At 35.3% G+C, this 20,509-nt stretch overlaps 1 protein-coding gene across 1 annotated transcript in view; it reads left to right on the top strand.

Moving 5' to 3' along the window:
* Col24a1 (collagen type XXIV alpha 1 chain) overlaps positions 1–20,509 on the top strand; it is a 286,389-nt gene that overhangs the window by 150,239 nt on the left and 115,641 nt on the right. The window contains exons 24-27 of the mRNA XM_070007045.1: positions 9,403–9,456; positions 10,667–10,720; positions 12,098–12,151; positions 13,619–13,672. Coding sequence (XP_069863146.1) covers positions 9,403–9,456; positions 10,667–10,720; positions 12,098–12,151; positions 13,619–13,672 — 216 coding nt within the window. The remainder of the gene's footprint in view (positions 1–9,402; positions 9,457–10,666; positions 10,721–12,097; positions 12,152–13,618; positions 13,673–20,509) is intronic.

The following is a 20,509-nucleotide window of genomic DNA, read 5'->3' as shown; positions in this document are numbered from 1 at the left end:
GTCCTCCTACTAGATGAGATTAGCTCCTAATCAACCATTTGGGGAGCGCTGGTACACATGTGCACCTGAGAGCAGTAGTGCACTAGGCCAAAATGGCCAGACTGTTATGTTTTACCATATATAAGCCTTTGGTCATATGTCTGTCTAATGTGTACTAATCCTTGAAGGAACTGATTTCAGCAGCAATATTTCTTAACAGTAGATAGACAGTTTGTCTTTGTGTCCATTACCTTTGCTCCATTTAATTGTGTGTCTTCTTTTGTATTCCAGTTAAAATGCTAGACATAGGAAAAGAATACCATTCCTAGATGAGAAAGCCTCCACACTAATAAACCTAAAGTCACATTTCCTACATGGTGAAGGATGAAGCACAATGATGTAGCTTGATCCAAATTGCACTATTAGCTTACATAGTTCATTTGAAATTAGGAGGAACGTGATCCAAAGTGATCCAAATAAAGAGTAGTATCATGCATGCTGGTCTAGACTTAAAAATACCAAATGAAACAATCTCAAGAAAATTGTAGACACACACACACAAAAAATCAACAGCATCCACTTTCTGCCAATTCTGTTACTTTGTAGTTAACTCCTTAAGTTGTCTTTCCCCCATCTGTGCTATTCATATTGTTTTCTTATCCTTTTTCTCTTCTTAATGTACATACTAGCTTCGTTGACTTTTATATCTTAGCTACCATTTATTTGTGATGATACACATTTTTAGTGTTAAACACACATTTATCAGAACAATACCTATTCATTCCAGATTATTCCATAAGTAGCTTTATTCATTATATTCTAAAATTGGAATGCTTCATAGCTACCTAGATTACACATACTTTCTTTTTTCTATTTTTTTCTCCTTACCCATGCAGACTCATAGTAGTTTCTGTTGTCATTTTCTTAAACATCTTCTCACACTGTGAAGATGAGAACTTAAGGTAAAGAAATAAATAATAAATAGAGGAAGACATATTACATGAAACTTGGCAATATTTTCAGGCCTAACTGAGCTTCTGTTTCTCTTATTGTCTCTTATGTGTATTGGATTTTGCTATATAAAATAGTTCACTCAGTAATTCAATGTATTTCAATCTACTCTGACCTTTGCAGTAGTAAGATGACTTCCGAAATTCTTTTGTATATTTTGGATTTTTAACAAGTATTTTAAGTCAAAATAGAAAACATAGTTTAGCTAAACAATACAATGTAAAAGTCAGATGCACATTACTTTTAAATTTAAGTGTGTATTTATAAAAGGATATTAGGCAACATCTAATGTGTTTCTTGGGAATTGCTCTATGTACTGGATTTTTAAGTGAACTTGAAAGGCTTTGAGGTCAGTTATTCTGTATCCTGCAAATGTAGTTGTCTACATATTGAAAAAAATTGGAAGCAGTATAGAAGCATTCTACATCAATAGCTAAACCGCAATAATTTTAAAGATTTTTTTCAAGCCTAAGAAGTTCTTAAATATTTTAGCCTCAACTAGGTAATATTTTAATTTTGTATTGCTTTTCTTATGTACTACTTTTTTGTATTATTTATATTTGTATTTTGTATTACTCTATTACTTTTTCTTGTGAAAAATAATACTACATCATAAGATGTGGTTACTTTAAAAAAATAGAAGTACAGAATTTGAGGGTTTTTTTTTTACTGACTTGAGGTAAAAAGTAACATTTCTTCTTACTCTAAGAAGTGATTTATTATACATCAAGCTCTTTTGGCCTTGTAAATTTTGGCTTTAGTTAACAAAATCTTTAAATAGACTATTACATAGCCCATTTTAAGGGAAAAAAAGTGAAATGTTTTCAATGATTATTCAGTTGTTCTGCTCTTAAAACATATGTTCTAAGTGAAAAGTTTTCCATGTTCTTTACTGTGAAGTAATATGAAACTAGTTTAGAAACCTTTTCAGTGAAATTTTTGTCAAAAAAGTATCTGCTGGCTGTCTCTTTAATGACTACCTTGTATTTCCCTTAAATACGCAACAGAAAACATTTGAGCTTTGTGAAGGATGTGACTTCTGTTTAAACTACTAAATTCTACCCACATAGTGCATAGGTAATGAATAAACAGATAGGCCAGGCTGTATTTCAGTGAAACAATGCCAACAAACAATCAAATAGACCATATATGAGCCATAGAATGCTGAATCCTGCTTTTCCTTGTATGTTGTAACACTTTATCTTTTTTATTACTTACTTTTTTATTTTAGCGTTAGTTGTTTCTGAATTGACCAGTACACATATTTAATAACTAACAAAGTAAGATAAAATTTCATGCATTTCATCTTTAGGAAATTACATCATTCTAAGAGTAATTTGCAGTAATTTGTGTGACATAAAAATAAATACAAGACTTCAAGACAACTACAGTACTGAGAGGCTGTAATTGATATTTTTAGTTTTAAAATACCAAACAAACCAAGCAACGAATTTATTCATTGTGATTGCTTTAAAATATATTTACAAATTCTTTGCTCTCCCTCTAATCTCCCTCTCCTGGACTGGAGGAGGGGCTAGCCACATTTTTTCTCATCAGTGGGGTATGGCAGGCCTAACAGTAAGTGACTACATTGTACCTCCTCCCTTTCTCACATTCCCTCTTGAATCATTTGCTTTGTGGAAAGTCAACCCCCATTGGTCAGGGCCTACGGAGAAGCTCACATGGCAAATAAGTGAGACTTTCTTGCCCCCAGCTTTCTTGAAACTAGATCCTCCAGCCTTAGTAAAACCCTCAGTCAAGCCTTTGGGTTGACTGTAAACGCATTAAAGATCCCAAGGCATAACCTCCCGTAAGCCACTCCTATCTGACCTTCCTAATCACAGAAATGGTACTAAAACAAGTGTCTGTTGTTATTTTTAAGCCACCTCAGAGAGTAATTTGCTTTGAAGCAGCTGAGAATTAAATAATCGATACTGTAAAAGATTTTCCCATTTGTTGTGAAATGAAGAAAATTCAATAGAAAGGAACAAAACTGATCAAATACGAGAACAAGTCATGGCACTGGAGTCTTTCTGTCAAAAGGTTCTTATAATGGAAAGGAAGAGAGGCCCATAGGGAATCTTTGTCTGATAGGTGAATTCAGGCTTCACTTCTATAACTGACTTACACAGCATTTCCAATACAAGGAAGATATCTAGACATAAGCAACTGCCGGGGAGGTAGCCCTTCAGGGAAGATTAAACCTTCCAGAATCTTCTCTCTGTTCTAAGTGTATAGTTTTCCAATCCATCAGGATGGATTAGGCCATAGTATTAGCCTCTTAAAACATTTTTTCTATGAAACAGAGGGGAAAGTAGGTTTTGAATGTAATTATCTTCTGTTCAGATTGTACTTTTCTTTAGTAGATGAATTTTATCTTATTTGGCTGACAGCAAGAAAAGTGTATTCTCAATAGAATAATTTCACAAACCTCCTTGTGAAATAGTTACCAGGGCTCCTATTTTTTGCTTCCAAACTCTTGAACAGTCTGTACAGTTTTTTCCACTTCTTCTTCATCCATATCCTCATAACTCTACAGAAAACAAATCCAAACACAGAAAAGGCACTGAAATTTTTCTTAGAGATCACTATCAGCCTTGTAACTGCCAAGTCTCATAACTTGGTTTCTGTGTTCTTCCTTAGCCTTTGCCACATCACACCAGTTGCTCTCTAATGGAAATGATTTTTCTACTAGCTTGCTTTGCACATTCCTGAATCTCTCCTAGATCCTCTGCATTTTGCTTTCCTTTGTCTCCAAAGAATCCTCACTAAGATTCTCTTCTTGTCCATATTTTGTAGATACTATATGTAGTAATCATCGTATGAGTATAATTGTCTTTTTTTTAACTGAGATTCATACATTAATATTTTAGTGGCTTGTTTTGTCACCTTTTCTAATATACTGGCTTTTCCCCTCTACGTTCACAATCTATTTTAATGATGGTATCATTAACCTTTAAGAGTTATTACACTTAACTTAGACGATTACAGTAAGTTCTAACTGGGTCTAACTTCTAACTCCTTTCCTATTGTTTCTGCTTTCCACACATTAAACAAAGTAATGTTAAATGACTATATATTCAGTACAAATACCCACCCATGTCCTACATTCCAAATAATTGGGATTCACTTTACATTTTACCAACTTTACCAAGTATTTTATCATTTTATCCCAACCAAATTCTGCCTAGATCATTCCCTCTCTACTTGGAATATGCTTTCACCACTGTGTTTTATCAACAGGTAGCCTGATTAATAAACAAATAAATATATTATTTCATCTCATTTCATTCTTCTCACCTCATTTGGCATGTATTGAAAAGTTGATTTGTAATCTAAACTAGAATGTGTCTTGGTGCACTTTTTGACATTTTAGTTTATGAAATTATTTCTGTGAAACCATCTCCTTTTCAGACACTTTTCTGCTCTCCCTTTAATTAGCATATATTAATTGTGCAAAAGGGGTTCATTGAGATGTTTTCAGACATGCATAAAATGTACTGTGATCAAACTTAGCCAAGATTCACTTTTGAATAGAAAAAGAGCTACTGTATGAAAATGTTCAGTTTAATGTTCATTGTATGTTTAATGTAACATTAACTGTTGGATCAAACTGAAACCAACATTTTTTGTTGGCTTGAATATTGGAAAGTATTTTTGGTTATGTTACTAGTTGAGTGCAGGTGTTTCAAGTAGCTTTCTCATACCTGATTTTTAAGTCTGACTGTTCTATCCATGTAGCTCCACTATCCTGGGGCAATAGCATATATAGTAAAAAAAAAAAAAAAAACGGCAAGGAAAATCATCTGTTTCCCATGTTAATAAATGTATTTTATCAATTTTTAAATCTGTATTGCATCAGCCTGTTTCAACTAAGTTGTGCTGCATTATGAAACAACATCAATGTGTTAGTGATTTATAAGCAGTTTTGTTTCTTATTTATACTCAGTTGCTTGTGGTGCTGGCCTGTCATTTGCATTTTGAGACCCGGGCTTACAGTAGTGCTTCTCTGAAACATGATTTGTTTCATGTCAGAAGCAAACAAGGTTTTTAAAATGGAGTTACACATACCATTTGTTTGCACATCTCTTTCATAAAAATAAGTCACTTATAGAAGCCCTACATCAGTACTATGGAGAATTATATTTCTCCCATGGTGAGAGTATAACTTGTGTAGGTACTGTGGAGAATTATGCTTCTCCCATAGTGAGAAGTTCAATATCAACAGCACAGAGATGTCTAACCCTTCTACAAAAAGGAACCATGAATAATTATTTTACAACAGTGCAAGCTACTATACCTTCTTTTATCCATGCTAACATTTGAAAATGAGGCCATTTCTTACAACTATTGGTACATTACAACTACTTAACAGATTTCTTTTGAGAGATACAAAAAATTCCATGCAGCTTACAATTATTGATGTTAAATTTAGCAAAATATGGTAGGTTTCAACTCTAAATGTATTTATGTATTTCATCTAGTATTTCCAAGGTTGTGAATAGTTTTATATAGGATATACTTTATATGTAACAATTTTATATACATTTAAGTGAAAATAAATTTAAAGCCTTGTGTGTTTTAGATTTGCTACAACTGGTCTCAACCTCATTCAACAAATTGATTTTCACTAGGTCTGTCAAAGAAAGCTAATTATTTTAGAAAAAAATGGAAGAGAGAAATTTATAAAGGGAAAAAACAGATAACTGATAAAATAGAATAAAAACCTTAAAAGTAAACTACATATAGGTATGAAAGTACAAATCAAAAGGGGAAAGAAATATTATTTAATATATGTAGTATTTTGAAAACTGACTATGTACATGGACAAAAGTTAAACTGAATCTCCATCTTACATCTTGTGAAAATTGGGCTCCAGATAGCATAAAGAGAAGTTAACACCAATAGAAAAATTGCTTATTATTTAATGACACAAAAATAAGAAAATGTTCCATAAATAAAGCCCAAAAGATATAAATCATAAGGCAAAAACCACTGGACATTGCTATTAGAATTTATTATCAATGAAGACCAGAAAATAATCTCACAGGTAATAGGAAACCTCAGTAGAAAAAAAATGAGTCATAGATATTGATGATTTTCACAGAAATTGTCTAAAAGGTCAACAAGTATATAAAGAGATATTCAGATTAATTAGTTTTCAGAAAAGTGAAATTTAAAACAAAGAGTTATTACTCTGTCCAAAAGATATATTTTATTATACAAAATTATTTCATAATGATGTGTCCTAAAAAGGATTTGCTTTTTTCTTGATGAATATAATATTATTTTTAAAATTATTCATGCTAATGCAGAAAGATTTAGCTTATTAACTTTAGCTAGTGTTGAGTTTTTTCTGCTCTATGAGTAGATTTCAGTTTGTTTCCAAATTGATAATCTAGACAATTCTACCTTTCTACTTTAATGTTGGAATATACATTTTTGTATGTATTCTTAATAGAATACATAGTAGAAATCTTTATAAACAACTAGAAATTAAAGTGCTCGGTGGTAGATTAGGTGCATCTTCAATTCACTAAAAACAATAAATTGAGATGTTTTAAAATGAATATACACCTTTCTGCAATGTATAAGGTCTTTTTTACTCATAAGCTAGCCAATTCACAGAAATAGTAAGCTTTGATACTTTTTTTTATTAAATTGTCTCGAGGTCTTGAGTAGTAACAGAGAGCCATTTTAAGCCTATATTCATCTAATTTAAGTTTCATTTAAGATTCCTGTGGGTCTGTTGCAAGCTCTAGAACAGATGATGTTTTCTACTGAGGGCCCTCTGTCTTCCAATTTTATATCACTTGACTGGTAATACCTTCTTATACTTACACCAAAGTAATAAGCTCATATATCTTACTGGGATATGTAGTATAAATCAGTGAAATAAGCCATGTAAAAGACACAGTAAGGATTGGGAAGTAGAGTGCATCTGGATCCAAATAGTACATTATTGCTTAGTTCTTTCCCCCATTTGTCATTAAGAATGTTTGCATTGCTGGGTGCCAGTGGCTCATACCTGCCACGCCACCTCCTACGGAGTCTGAGTGAGAGATCACGCCAGGCAAAGCATAAGCTTCAAGGAAGCATGCCTGCAGGAAGGGGGTGTTGGTTCAAGGCTTCCTGTACATGTGGCTGTACCTTTATTGACTTTACCTTTATTCTTACTATATTCCTCCTGGCTGTACATTCATTGCCTTTATTCTCATTTTGGCTATTTTTCTATTGATTCGCGAATAGAGCTTGTTGTTCCTTTCCAGTCCAACAGAGACGGCTTCTCTGAATAATAAAGACTAGGACCAAAGATTAGATGTAGACAATGCCCCAATCGATATATCATCTGATGTGATGCTGCCTCCAGAAGCTCCTGCAACTTCACAAGCAGTTTTGTGGCTCACTCACAGTAAATATAGAAATTTTAAATTTCCAGATATGTTACCATAGGCAGAATTAATGAATTAAACTAAATCAGAAGGAGTTATCCCAGAAGCACAGAGAGTTCTAGAAAAAGGTACCCCTGATAATAAAAGGAAAAGAAAAGATTCCCCCAGCAGTTATGACTAAGTTTGGTCCAGCTTACATTATAGGGAATAGATGGTGGCTTCCCACCATCTAGTTAGTGACATCACATTTCCTGAACCGACCAATGAACCATTGCCTTATACAGTTTATAAAGATGAAAATAGATGGATTAATGTAAAAGAAAAAATAGTATCTTGGTACTCATTAGATTTTATGCAAAGATTAAGTAGATCTAGACCATTGTGGTGTTTATTATCAAAACAACAATAAGATGGTTTAAAATAACAATTAGAAATGTATTCAAACAAATATTGGGATTAAAATCATAGGAAACAGAGAATGCCTGACTCAAGCTGGAAGTGGTTTTTAGGATGGTTTCAAAGGGACTTGAAAATATATGTAAAAAGAGAGTACAATATAAGTACAGCCCTGTCTTAGGTTTGTTAATTATTAAACATAAAAAGGCTGAATAGATGATGCATTCTATTAAACAATGTGCTAGACTTGTTCTGCACCACTTAGCTTAAACAATTGGTGGGATAGTCATCAATTTCCATGTAACCCATTAATGCTTTGCTTTTCTTAAAAATTAATTACATGCTTAAATAAACAAAGAATCTATGTCACAATCACACATTGTATAAAAATGTTAATTCTCCTCAATAAAGATACACTCAGATGCAACTCTTCTGAGTCTGTGTCTGTTTGTCACTGCGCCAACTCCTTGCCCACCTATCCCGAGATCCCTGTCCCGTCGGTCCAAGTGCTTCGGCTGAGCTGGTCCATAACACACACCTATAATTCTAGCTCTTCAAGAGATCTGAGAATCATGGTTTGAAGCCGGCCAGGACAATAAAGTCTGTGAAACTCTTATCTCCAATTAACTGTGAGAAAACCGCAAGTGGCCTTGTGGCTGAAAGTTGTAAAGCACTAGCCTTAAAGCTCAGAGACAGCACCCAGGCCCTGAGTTCAAGCACCACAAATGACCAAAAGAAAAAAGAAGAAAAGAAAAAGAATGTTTGAGTTTTTGAGGTCTTCTGAAGCTAGAAATTCTAGCTTCAGAAGTATGTAATTCTAGCATTTATGGGATACAAGGTTGATTCAAATGGGTTTCATTAGTCCATTTGTTTTTGGTACAACCAAATGCATTATGTGTGTGTGTACCAGTAATGAGGCTTAAACTCAGAGCTTCAGCACTGTCTCTTAGCCTTTTCATTCAAGTCTGGCACTCTACCACTTGATCTCAATCTCTTAAGTAGTTAGGATTATAGGTATGAATTACCAACACCTATCTTTCAACCATCTTTGCTGAAAGATGCTTAAAGAGATGGTTTCTTTATCTTGTACCTCTGCATCATAACAATTTTCTTTTTTGAGCTTACATCACAATTTATATTTATTTAAGTTTTCACTTAATCATTTTTCTTTCGGTGTTGGAAGACTTTTTGTCTCATTTATCCAAGACCTAGATCATCTTTCACACTAAAGGCACCAACTCATTTGTGAATAACTGAATAAATGAATGAAAGAGTATATACTGAGCCTTTCAAAGAAGGAAATCACAAAAAATAATTTATTAAGCTAATATACATACATCAAGCAGAAAGATATAACATCTGGTAGATTATCAGACTATCACAAAAGTAGATTTGTATTTGGATTGGAAACTCCTTGCCTCCTAACATAGGCTCTCATACATTTGCCAACTGAATAAATTAATTTTGATAAATTTAATAGGCTGTGTACTTATAGAAGAAGGACTTTTACTCCAAATGAAATGTAGGAGGATAATATTACTACTAATGACTAATATAAATGACCAGAATGCCACAGTAGCAATGTAACATTTATGTATTTTTCTGTTAATTTTTTTCCTAACAGGGACCTGTTGGTTTACCTGGAGAAGTAGGGATAACCGGATGCACTGGTGAAAAGGTATTGCTTTCATTGTTTTGTTTTATCATTAGGAGTCCAGTCTAAATCAAAAAGAGACATTATTGAAAGGAGAAATTATTCTTAGCTTTAATACATTACCTCCACTGAATCTCTTGAATATATTGAAATATAGCTAATTGCCATCTCTGCTTCTAATTTTTTTTTACAAAGTTCCCTCTTGATTAGAAAAATATGGTCTGAAAAGAAAAAAGAAAATGAATAGCCTGTGTGACTACAAAAATGTTAAATCTATGTTAGCAGTTGAAGGTAAATTTGAATGTCTTTAAATATTTCACAATCTCTTCTGCATTACTCCCATTCCCCTTTTTCTCATCTCTAGAGTATCCTTGCTTTCTCCCTATTTATTCAAAACCAATTGCTGGACTCAGTTGAATTCCCATTTTCTCTACAGTCACCTCAGACTGTAAGCCTTGCTGATTTCTTCTGTTCTAGAGGTTAGAATAAGCACCACAAAGTTTAAAATTGAGTTGTCTGTGGATTGTTTTATCTCTGTCGAAATCATGCTTATAGTTACTCGAGAGTGGACTCTAAGTTGTTCTTGAAATGTTTCTTCTTATTTATTATACCTTGATTTATGCTTGTTGGCTTTTTACTAGCAATATAATAATATGAGTTTTCACATTATATTCAGATAGTATTATAATTCTTTCATTCTAGTACATTTTAGTGCTTGGTTAAGTCATACACTTACATTGTGACAATGCTGAGCATTTTAATGTGACTTGGTTTAGTACTTTTAATCTATGTAGATTTGATTATTATAATTTCAGAACTATTCCTATAGTTCATAATTGTGGTTGATAGACTATGAACGTAACTTGTTTACAATGGTATATAGATTAAATTTTTCAATACATTTTGACATTTTTTATTTTCATGTTTATACTTTATAAAATTTTTCACTTATAAAATTTTAACATGGTACATCCTTCATATTAAGTTCAACTTACCTATAATTTCTATTTTCTTCCTTTTAGTAAAACTATTTTTTCCATTGAAAATTTCATGAGATTTTTTTCTATTGTACTACCTTGCAATATTAAGGGGAAAAGCAGGATGTATAAATTGAAAATATTAAAAATTAAGATGAGATATGTATGTTAAGATATAATTCTGGCTAATTTTCTAGCCTTCCTTCAGTGATGAGTAGATAACATGACTTTGTTACTCTTTATCTTTGTTTTGAAAGGGAGATCGAGGAAGTCCAGGCCCACTGGGTCCCCAGGGAGAAAAGGGCGTTATGGTAAGAGCTCAGTGATTTGAAAAAAATAGTTCCAATACAGACAAGAAAGCTAAGGTATTTCAGAGATACAATTGTCATGACTGGAACTTAAGTGGAAAAAGATGCCATTTTATAATGAATTTCTGTTACGATTTTTTTAATGCTATTTGGAAGCAACACTCTAGAAAGCATGATAATAAATGCCTTCATCAAATAATTATCTGGTTTTAGGATAATTAAACCACCATAAACTAGGTAAGTAGATTAGAAGAAAATGGAATCAAAATAGTACATTTTCTGATACAACTTATCATTTATATATCATTTATATATCATTTATATATCATTTATATGAATTTGTAGTCATGAGGTAATATTTTGCCACTTAAGAGCTCAGCCCTAAAATTTACCTTACTCTCTGTATCTTAAAAATACTAAGAGCTGAGAGGTTTTTATATCTGGGTTATAGTTTTTAGTTCATTAAATAGTTTCTAAGTATGATAGAGACTGAAATTATTGTTATCAGTTATAAAAACAAATCATTCTTACAGAAAATACATTGTAATTGATCTTATGGTTCATACAGCACATACTACTTGTTATTCTTCATTTTAAACTTACTTGTTATCAGAAAATCTCCATAGCAATCTCCATTTTTTAAGCACTCTCCAGTTGCTGACTGCTAAGAAACTACATTCCCACAATTTTAAGAATAATTTTCGGGGTCTGGGAAGGTGGCTCAGTGGTAGAGTGCTTGCCTTGTATGCATGAGGCCCTGGGTTCAATTCCTCAGCATCACATAAGCAGGGGGAAAAAAAGCCGGAAGTGGCGCTGTGGCTCAAGTGGTAGAGCGCTATCCGTGAGCTGAAGAGCTGAGGGACAGCGCCCAGGCTGAGTTCAGGCCCCACGACCAGACCCCCCCCCCAAAAAAGAATAATTTTCTTCTAAGACATTATCAGAATTAGTATTAAAATCATAAAGGGGGTAGCCTTTCTCAACTTTGACAGGGCAGAATATTTGTACACATTCGCTTTCCTCAATTACAGAATTTCCTGAACTCTCAGGAAAGGATATGATTTGATTTCATAATGTGGAAGTCAGAACATACATCCATGCACAAGATAACATAACCGTCGGGAAGATGAAATGATGTTGTCTTCTCAATGGTCTGTAATGAGTCACTACATAGTAATTTCCTTTTCTAAGCAAAGAACTTCAAATAAATGGATACACTGTTCATATATGTTCTATGGTCTTTCTGCACAATACTTCCTTATGGCCTCTCACATCTTGAATGGGACAGGGAAATCTCAAATTATCCCTTTTGTTGTTATTTATTGATTTTTCTTAAACTTATGAAATTGGTTCTATGTCTTTCCAATTTTGTTTACATTCTAGGGATATGATGGTCCTCCTGGAATTCCAGGACCCATGGGGCTGTTGGGATTACCCGTGAGTACAGAGTAGGCCCGTCCACAATATTTATTTTCCTTTAAATCCATCAACTTTGATGCACTGCCTTCCTTAACTTCATGTGGAATAAGTCTTGTGCAAAGTTGTCGTGACTACTTTGCTCCCAAACTATATAAATACTCTAGAACATTTCGTGGTGTCTTGGATTTCTTCATCTTAATTTAGTGTATTAACCAGTCCCAGTTCTTTAATCAAACTAAACCCATTTAAAGTTTACCTGAATAATAATGTCTAAGAAATTTGATTTACTGATCTGACCTACAATTGAGACCAGATGAGTAAACAAATCACAAGTTGTCATGTTGTACTTAAAATTTTCAGATATCCTTCAAAAGCCAATTCATATTCATAGGAAATATACCTTGGTTCAAGAAAGCTTGAGTTTTGAAAACAAAAACTCTCATCTGTTATTTATGGAAAAACTATGAAATCTTGCTCCAAATGGGGCAAAGTTTTGTTTCTCAGAGTTTGATAGTTATTGTAAACATGACTATGAAAACAAAATTCCGTGTCTCTTGAACAAGACTTACCTTACCAGAAATGATTTATACTAGATTTTTGATGCCTTGGATTTAAAAATATGCTTGAATTTAAAAATATTCACAATATATCATTGGCTTCTAAAATTGGAAATATGCTTGTGATACTTAAGTTCACAAATAAATAAATCTAAATTTAGCTAAACCTTTATTGAAAATGGAAAGTATCATCATGTTTAGTAGATAGCAACTCAATTTCCATTGAAGACTACTTTGTGGCATATTAGTTTGGGGCAGTTTGTGATATTTATCATGGTTTCATAAAGGTCTATTTTCACATGCTGGAATTATCTTAAATATGTGAGGTAATAGAAACAGACACTGCAGATGAGGCAGCTTAGAGTAGTCTGACTGAATGGTTATCTTCTTCCCTTTTTCTCTACCCCAAAACGATACCCACTGAATAACAAAAGCTTCCTATTCTTTCTTCAGGGTATAAACACCCAAAGATGTCACTGCTCCAAATAGTATATTTATAAAGCAAGATATTAGAATCTGGGTGCCAGTGGCTCATGCCTGCAATCCTAGCTCCTCAGGAGGCTGAGATCTGAGGATCCCAGTTCAAAGCCAGCCCAAGCAGGAATGTCCATGAGACTCTTATCTCCAATTAACCACCAGAAAACTGGAAGTGGTGCTGTGGCTCAAGTGGTAGAGAACTCACTTGCCTTGAGCTGAAAAGCTCAGGGACAGTGCCCAGGCCCAGAGTTCAAGCCCCATGACTGACAAAAAAACAAAACAAAAAGCAAGACATTAATGGCATTTAATCGTTAAAACGTCTTTTAAGGAGACTAATCAATGTTATTATTTTAATTGCTAATACAATTTACATTATGTACTAAATAAAATTATGACTATTCTGACAACATTTCTATGAACTTAATAATTGACTTTATATTTGAACATGTAGGGTCATATGGGAGCAAGAGGACCACCTGGGAATCAAGGTCCTAAAGGACAAAGAGTAAGTCATGTAATAAAAAGAAGTATATTTAAAACCAATTCGTGTTGTGCACTGGTGGCTCACACCTGTAATCCTAACTACTCAGGAGGCTGAGATCTGAGGATCATGGTTTAAACCCAGTCTGGCTAGGAAAGTCTGTGAGACTATCTCCAATTAACCAACAAAAATCTGGAAGTAGAACTGTTGCTCAAAGAACACTAGCCTTGAGCAAGAAAGTTCAAGGGAAAAAAAAAAAAAAAAGAAAGTTCAAGGAAAGTACCCAATCACTTCAAAACATTAAGTGTTTAACAAAATTAGCTCCACTACAACCAAGGATTTAGTTTAGAGGTAGAGCATTTGCTTAGCAAGCATGAGACATTAATTTTGGTCACTAACACCAGGGGAAAAAATGTTCATGTTCCTAGAATTTTGTTTGCATATTATTAGAATTTTATTGTCATTGATTTGGATAAACTATGGCATTAATCAAAATATGACTCATATTTTGCACTTGCAAAACCATACTTTCCCATTTAATATTTACCTATATCACTAGCTCATAAAGGATTCTGTCTTTATTCCCAGACTTTAATTATAGCTTTTGTGGGAACTATACATGTAAAGGCCTTTATATAAATTACATTTCTACTCACAAAAGATTTAAAAAGCAACATAATGGTATAGTAAGAACAATAAGAAACAAAATAGAGGTATAGGAAATGAAATAAATGTTTATTCATTTTAAATCATAGGTGTTGTAATAATTGCTGCCAAATAAGTATACATCAGAATTAGTTTTTTTTTCTTTTTGTCTTGGTTGTTTATCTGTCTTTTAGAGTAGGTATAAAGGGGGCACAGAAATGGAGAGACTAAAGGTGAACCAAAAAATGCAGCCCTGATAACTCACTGGACACTATTTTGAAAATGAACCATAAAACTCGTGGGTGGGGATGGGAGGGAAAACTGGAAGAGAGCAAAGGAAATAGGTAAAGATGTTTGACAAGAAATGTACTCATTAGCTTACTTATGTAACTGTAACTCCTCTGTACATCACCCTCACAATAAAGTTAAAAAGAAAAGGGTGACATTGTCCAGGAAATTCACTCCTTCCCTGACACATGGGACAGAAACCACTCTGTACAAAACTACGCCTGTGGGTGGGGGCCACGCGAGACGCGGCTGCTGGGGGAGGACAGTGGGACCTGCCTTATCAGGCCTGGCTCTTAGATCTGAGGCTGGAGGTTCAAAGCCAGCCTGGGCAGCAAAGTCTGACTTCTCTCCAACGAACCAGCCAAATGCCAGACTGGAGGCGCGGGTCAAGTAGCAGAGTGCTGTGAGTTGGCACAAATCTAAGCACTTTCGGGTCACTCAGTGGAAGAGGTCGGAAGGTCATAAGTGACCCTAACTTAGCCTGAATGGTTCCCCCCCCCCTCTGATCTCTGCTAACTTCCAGCCCCCACACCTGGACCCGCTTTTCGGGGGCCCCCAAGGCCCGGGCAGAAGGGACACAAGCCCCGCAAGGCTTGTCCACTCCGTGCACCGTGTCCTTTTGGACGAAGGGCTGGAGGGGGAGCTGCGGTTAGAAACTGGCTAGGGTCTGCGGTGGGCTTGCGCGGGCTCGGCTGCTGCGCGCTCTGGGGACACAGGTGACCCCGAAACACTGCTCAGCCACCAGGGGCTGGATTTTTCTGGAAAGCCTTCAGGAATAAACAAACAGCAAGGCTTGCAAATAAGTTGTGGACATGCCAGGTGGGGACCAAGGGGTGGAAACTGGGCGACGTTTTTTCTCATTGTTCTGTGAGCTTTGCTGGCTTGTTTCTGTTTCTTCAGGGCAAAGGAGGGATGGATGGCCCGGGCTCTCATCAACGTCCCTTAGAGTGGCTCCTGGTCATGAAATGAGATGCACTGGGGCATTGGCCTTAGGGTCAGGCAATGTCTGACTCAGTGTCCAGTCTGCTTTAGCTAAGAGAGTATGCACTGTCGTGCATGCACGCATGCATCCATCCATCCACACATTTATGCATGTATCCATCCCCTCATTACCCATCCAACCATTTATCTATCTACCCATCCATCCACCCATCACCCATCAATAAAAATAAAATATATAAATTCTATTTGGCATCTATTTCTACTCCCTTCTTTTCCCATCCTTCTACTGTGATTGTGATCTTAGTATCCTAAACCCAGCTTTCCAAATGTTTGGTTTTTATATCACTCTCAAAAATATGAAAATTTTTGTCTATCCCACCATGTTAAGAAAAAAATGTGTCTGGCTAGTGTCAACCTTTTTCCTGCCACTCCAAAGGCTAAAGGAATCCGATTTTTAAGCATATCTATAATCTATTTGTAGCACACTTGTGTCAGTATGCTGACACATATATAGACCCCACACTTATATGCTCTTCCTTGTTTGGCTGATTTACAGTTATCAAATGGTCATATGAATATCATGAACACTGGTACCACTCCTTGAGGAGTCTGCCTGCCCTATTGCTTACCTTCCGTCCATCAGCTCTTCACACATTAGCCTTCCTAACATTTGCAGATCCCCTACAATTTGCCAGAGACCCTGCTAGTCCATGGAAGACTCAAGTTAACTATCCCTTAAATCTAGACACATCGATTTTACAGTTGCATGGCTTACCCTCTAGTAGCTTTTGAAGTATTGTGCAATATTAACATTTTCCAGAGAACAGGAAAAAAATTCCAAGCCAGCAACAACAACATTCTCTCATCTCAAGCAACAGCATAAACAAATTAGTTTCATAATTTTTTCTAACCTGTTTAGTGAAGGTCATGAAACCTTTTTTCTGCAATAGCTGAAAGGTAGCAGAATTGGCTGAGAGACTATTCTTATATCTCCTAGAAGGGAGGTAACACATACATTTAAAGCATTATTTATCTTATATAATCTAAGCTTTGTTTCTGAAGAGCAGTTAAGGGAAGAAAATAATTTAATAGTCCAAAGATTAATAGTATAGTACACAAAGTCATTTTTCTTAGGTAGACAACATAAAGTCACAGAATCTCTACTCTGGTACTAGAAAGATGGCAGTTTGATCTGTTGGGTTCTGAGGTTTCATGTAGACTTAACTATTGTCCATTTACATGTATTTGATGCTTTAAGTGGAAGAAGTGATGTTTTGATATCTGTCCAGTAGATTTCTGTCTAGATGTCCAAACAGGAGAAATGACACACAAGAGAGGCTTAACTTCACCTTCTGTCAAGTCTGTGAATTGGGTCTTTATCAATGAAATGCCTTTATATCTTGTGCTTTTTCTCTAGAGGGACAGTGCAGAGGCATGCACCTGAATAACTTGTTATTCTGACTGTGCCATTTGAGCTACATTTGGTGAGGGAGATTAAAATAGCTATCCTAGAAATACATAAGGTTTTAAAGTTTCCTGAGAGAAGAGAAATGGATATGACTACGCATACACTTAGCCTTCAAGGAAATCTTACCGTTGGAGTAAGACAGCCATCAGTAGTATTTGTATTTAGATTCAATGGTACATAGGCTCTAGAGCATTCCAAGTGATAAGGGAAAGTTCCTCTGGTGATTTCTTCCCTGGAAATAAGTTTAGAACAAGAATATTTCCCCCAAAATTACTGATAATGTTAGTTTTGTTTCATGAAACATTTGGTTCCAGCTGTTTAAATCAAGAGCCAGGAGAGATTGTTAGGCATCATCAATCAGGCATGTGAGTGATTTAAAATTAATAGAAGGGTCATACAAGACAGACAGATGTGGCTTAAAATGAATATAAACATATTGACTCCAAGTCACGAAGACATTTGTTCAGTGCATACAGCTGTTCCTTTCATTCAGATACTTAGCTCATTATAGTTTATTACAGAAATAAAAATGGGCCTACTATTCTCATAAAAGTCTTAAATAAAAGTATTCCTGAAAATTCTTCTTCAAGACTCTTAAAAGTCTTCTTGCTCAGCACCAGTGGCTTACAACTTGTAATTCTAGGCTGAGATCTGAGGGCTACAACTCAAAGATAGGTCTAGGCAGAAAATTCTGTGAGACTCTTATCTCCCATTAACCACCAAAAATCCAGAAGCAGAGCTGTGACTCAAGTGGTAGTGAGGTAGCCATCAGTAAAAACAAAAAACAACTCATAACAACACTCAGGCTCAAGGTCCATGATTGTGGAATGCCTACTTAACATAATCAAGATCCTGGCTACATCTCTAGCAACTAACTCTCTCTGCCTCTGTCTCTCTCTGTCTATCTCTCCTCACCCAGATCCCACTCTCATACACAAATACACATATAGGGGCTGGGAAGATGGCTCAGTGGTAGAGCGCTTGCCTTGCATGCCTGAGGTCCTGGGTTCGATTCCTCAGCACCACATAAGCAAAAATGAAAAAAAGCCGGAAGTGGCACTGTGGTTCGTGGTAGAGCGCTAGCCTTGAGCTGAAGAGCTGAAGGACAGGGCCCAGGCCCAGAGTTCGGGCCTCACGACCCACCAAAAAAAAAAAAAAAATACACATATAATAATAGTAACAGCAAGGTAAAAGTATGTTTAACATGTAACCATACAAAGTATTTTAATACAAAACAAAACGAGTGGCTAATTTTACAGACACCCTTTTAATGATAGCAATCATCAATTTACTATGAATATTTAATACTCAATTATAGACGTCTGTTGGATTCCAGGTATAACCTGCATTCACTTCCTAAATAAATTAACATTTACTCCTTTTTAAACTTTGAAAAAATATAAGTATAATGAAGTACAATTATTCACACTTTAGACATTTTAAGTAAGGAAACTTAATCTCCACAGATTTTAGTTTCTTTATTTTAAAAAAGTGTGATTTGAGCCAGGCACTGGTGGCTCATGCCTTTAATCCTAGCTACTCAGGAGGCTGAAATCTGAGGATCGCGGTTCAAAGCCATCCCACACAGGAAAGGCTGTGAAACTCTTATCTCCAATAAACCACCAGAAAACTGAAAGTGGTTCTGTGGTTCAAGTGGTAGAGTGCTCACTTTGAGTTGAAGAGCTGAGGGACAGTGCTCAGACCTAGAGTTCAAGCCTCATGGCTGATTTTAAAAAGTGGGATTTGGAATAATTCAACATTGGCAATAGGAGATGTATATGTCATAAGAAACTGGCATTTAATTATGAAACTTTCTTCCAGCTGAAGGCAGTCTTTTCCACTTAATATCTAGGTAGTCAATAAATCTGATTTTATTCAGAAAAGTGAAATTTCTTTGCAATTTTTAGAACAAATAAATTTTGTTGTATAGTTAGTTGGTTGTGGAGCGTGAACTTAGTGCCTGGGAGATGTCCCTGAGCTCTTCTTACTCAAGGCTAACATTCTGCACAGAGCCACAGCACAACTTCTAGTTTTCTGGTGGTTAGTTGGAGATAAGAGTGCCACCAACTTTCCTGTCTGTGCTGTCTTTGACCTGTGATCCTCAGATCTCCTGAGTAGCTAGGACTAAAGGCTTGAGCTACCAGCATCTGGCCAATTATTTAAATTATAAATTAACAGCTATATGTCAGATGGCACTTTACCTTGTGGCTGCTACCATTTAAACCTAGAACAATTTCTTTTACCAGTCTTGTGAATAGCCATTTCATCATGTTCTAGAAATAAATTCTTATTCTTCTATCACTCCTCCCTCTCCACTCTAAACAAACTTAACATTTCTAATTATTTGTTCCATCTATGCCTTCAGCATTTGGACCAGTCTCTTCCACTCCATTGCCCATTTATCAATTAGATAGATTCTTTTTCTTTTGTTGTTTAATTTTTGGAGCTATATATTGTGGATATTAATTCTTTGACGAATGTCTTACAAAGAATGGTAGAAGTAAGATTTCATCTTCCCTCAGCCAAGATAGAGGTTCTTCAATAGTGGCATTATTTACAGTTTGTAAGGCTGTTGAAATTGTAAGATGAGGGAACAAAGTGTGAAGAATCTTCACACTTACAAATGTACAGGCATCCTTCAGTCACTAATTTCATCTTCGGTTACTCAGTCATTGAAAAGCTCAAGTATGCTTTGATCTCGGGATCTTTTCACTTGTCACTCTTCTATTGGCTTGTTTATGAATTCAGGGATTTTTTTCCTTCTTTCTTCTTTGTCATCTGTGCCTAAAACAATATCCAGCTTGTAGTAGGCCCTTAGTAAAAGATTTTGGTAATTAATGACCTGTTAAGTTAAATCTGTGCTTCTAAACTTGATCTTAAATGTGTTGCACATTAAGAGTTAGTTTTGCAGTCTTTTATGGTAAAATAGAACAGGTAAGGGGCAGATTATGGAGTACAGATGATTACAGATGGAGAAATTGTAGGTTGGAGGTATGACTCGCACTTAAATAGGACTAGTAGAACTCTAGATTTTCATGGAGTGTGAATGTTCTCTTCAAGTCCATAATGTGCCCAAGAAGAGGATTAAGTGTCATAGTTACCCTAAGAATATGCAGGTAGAGCTCTGTTTTAGTAAACAGCTCATAAAAATATAAAAGCTAAATGAAACTTATCTTAAAAAAAGATATAAAAGATGTTGCTTTGGTGGACATTAGTGGCTCACAATTGTAATCCTAGCTACTCAGGAGGCTGAGATCTGAGAATCATGGTTCACAGCCAGCCCAGGTAGGAAAGTCTGTGAAACCCTTATCTCCAATTAAATACCGGAAAACAAGATGTGGATCTGTGGTTCAAAGAGCAGTAGTCTTATGCACAAAAGTGTAGGGATAACTCCCAAACCCTGAGTTCAAGCTCCATGACTAACAAAAACAAAAACAAAAAACCAAAAAAAACAAAAGATGCTGCTGAAGCATCATCAGGAGATTTACGTATTCCTGTATAGAAATGACCTGTGATTC

Source organism: Dipodomys merriami, unplaced genomic scaffold (genome assembly GCF_024711535.1).
Source record: "Dipodomys merriami isolate MVZ:Mamm:240054 unplaced genomic scaffold, mDipMer1.0.p SCAF_7, whole genome shotgun sequence".
Taxonomy (NCBI): Eukaryota; Metazoa; Chordata; class Mammalia; order Rodentia; family Heteromyidae; genus Dipodomys; species Dipodomys merriami.
This window is presented reverse-complemented; position numbering and strand designations above follow the sequence as displayed.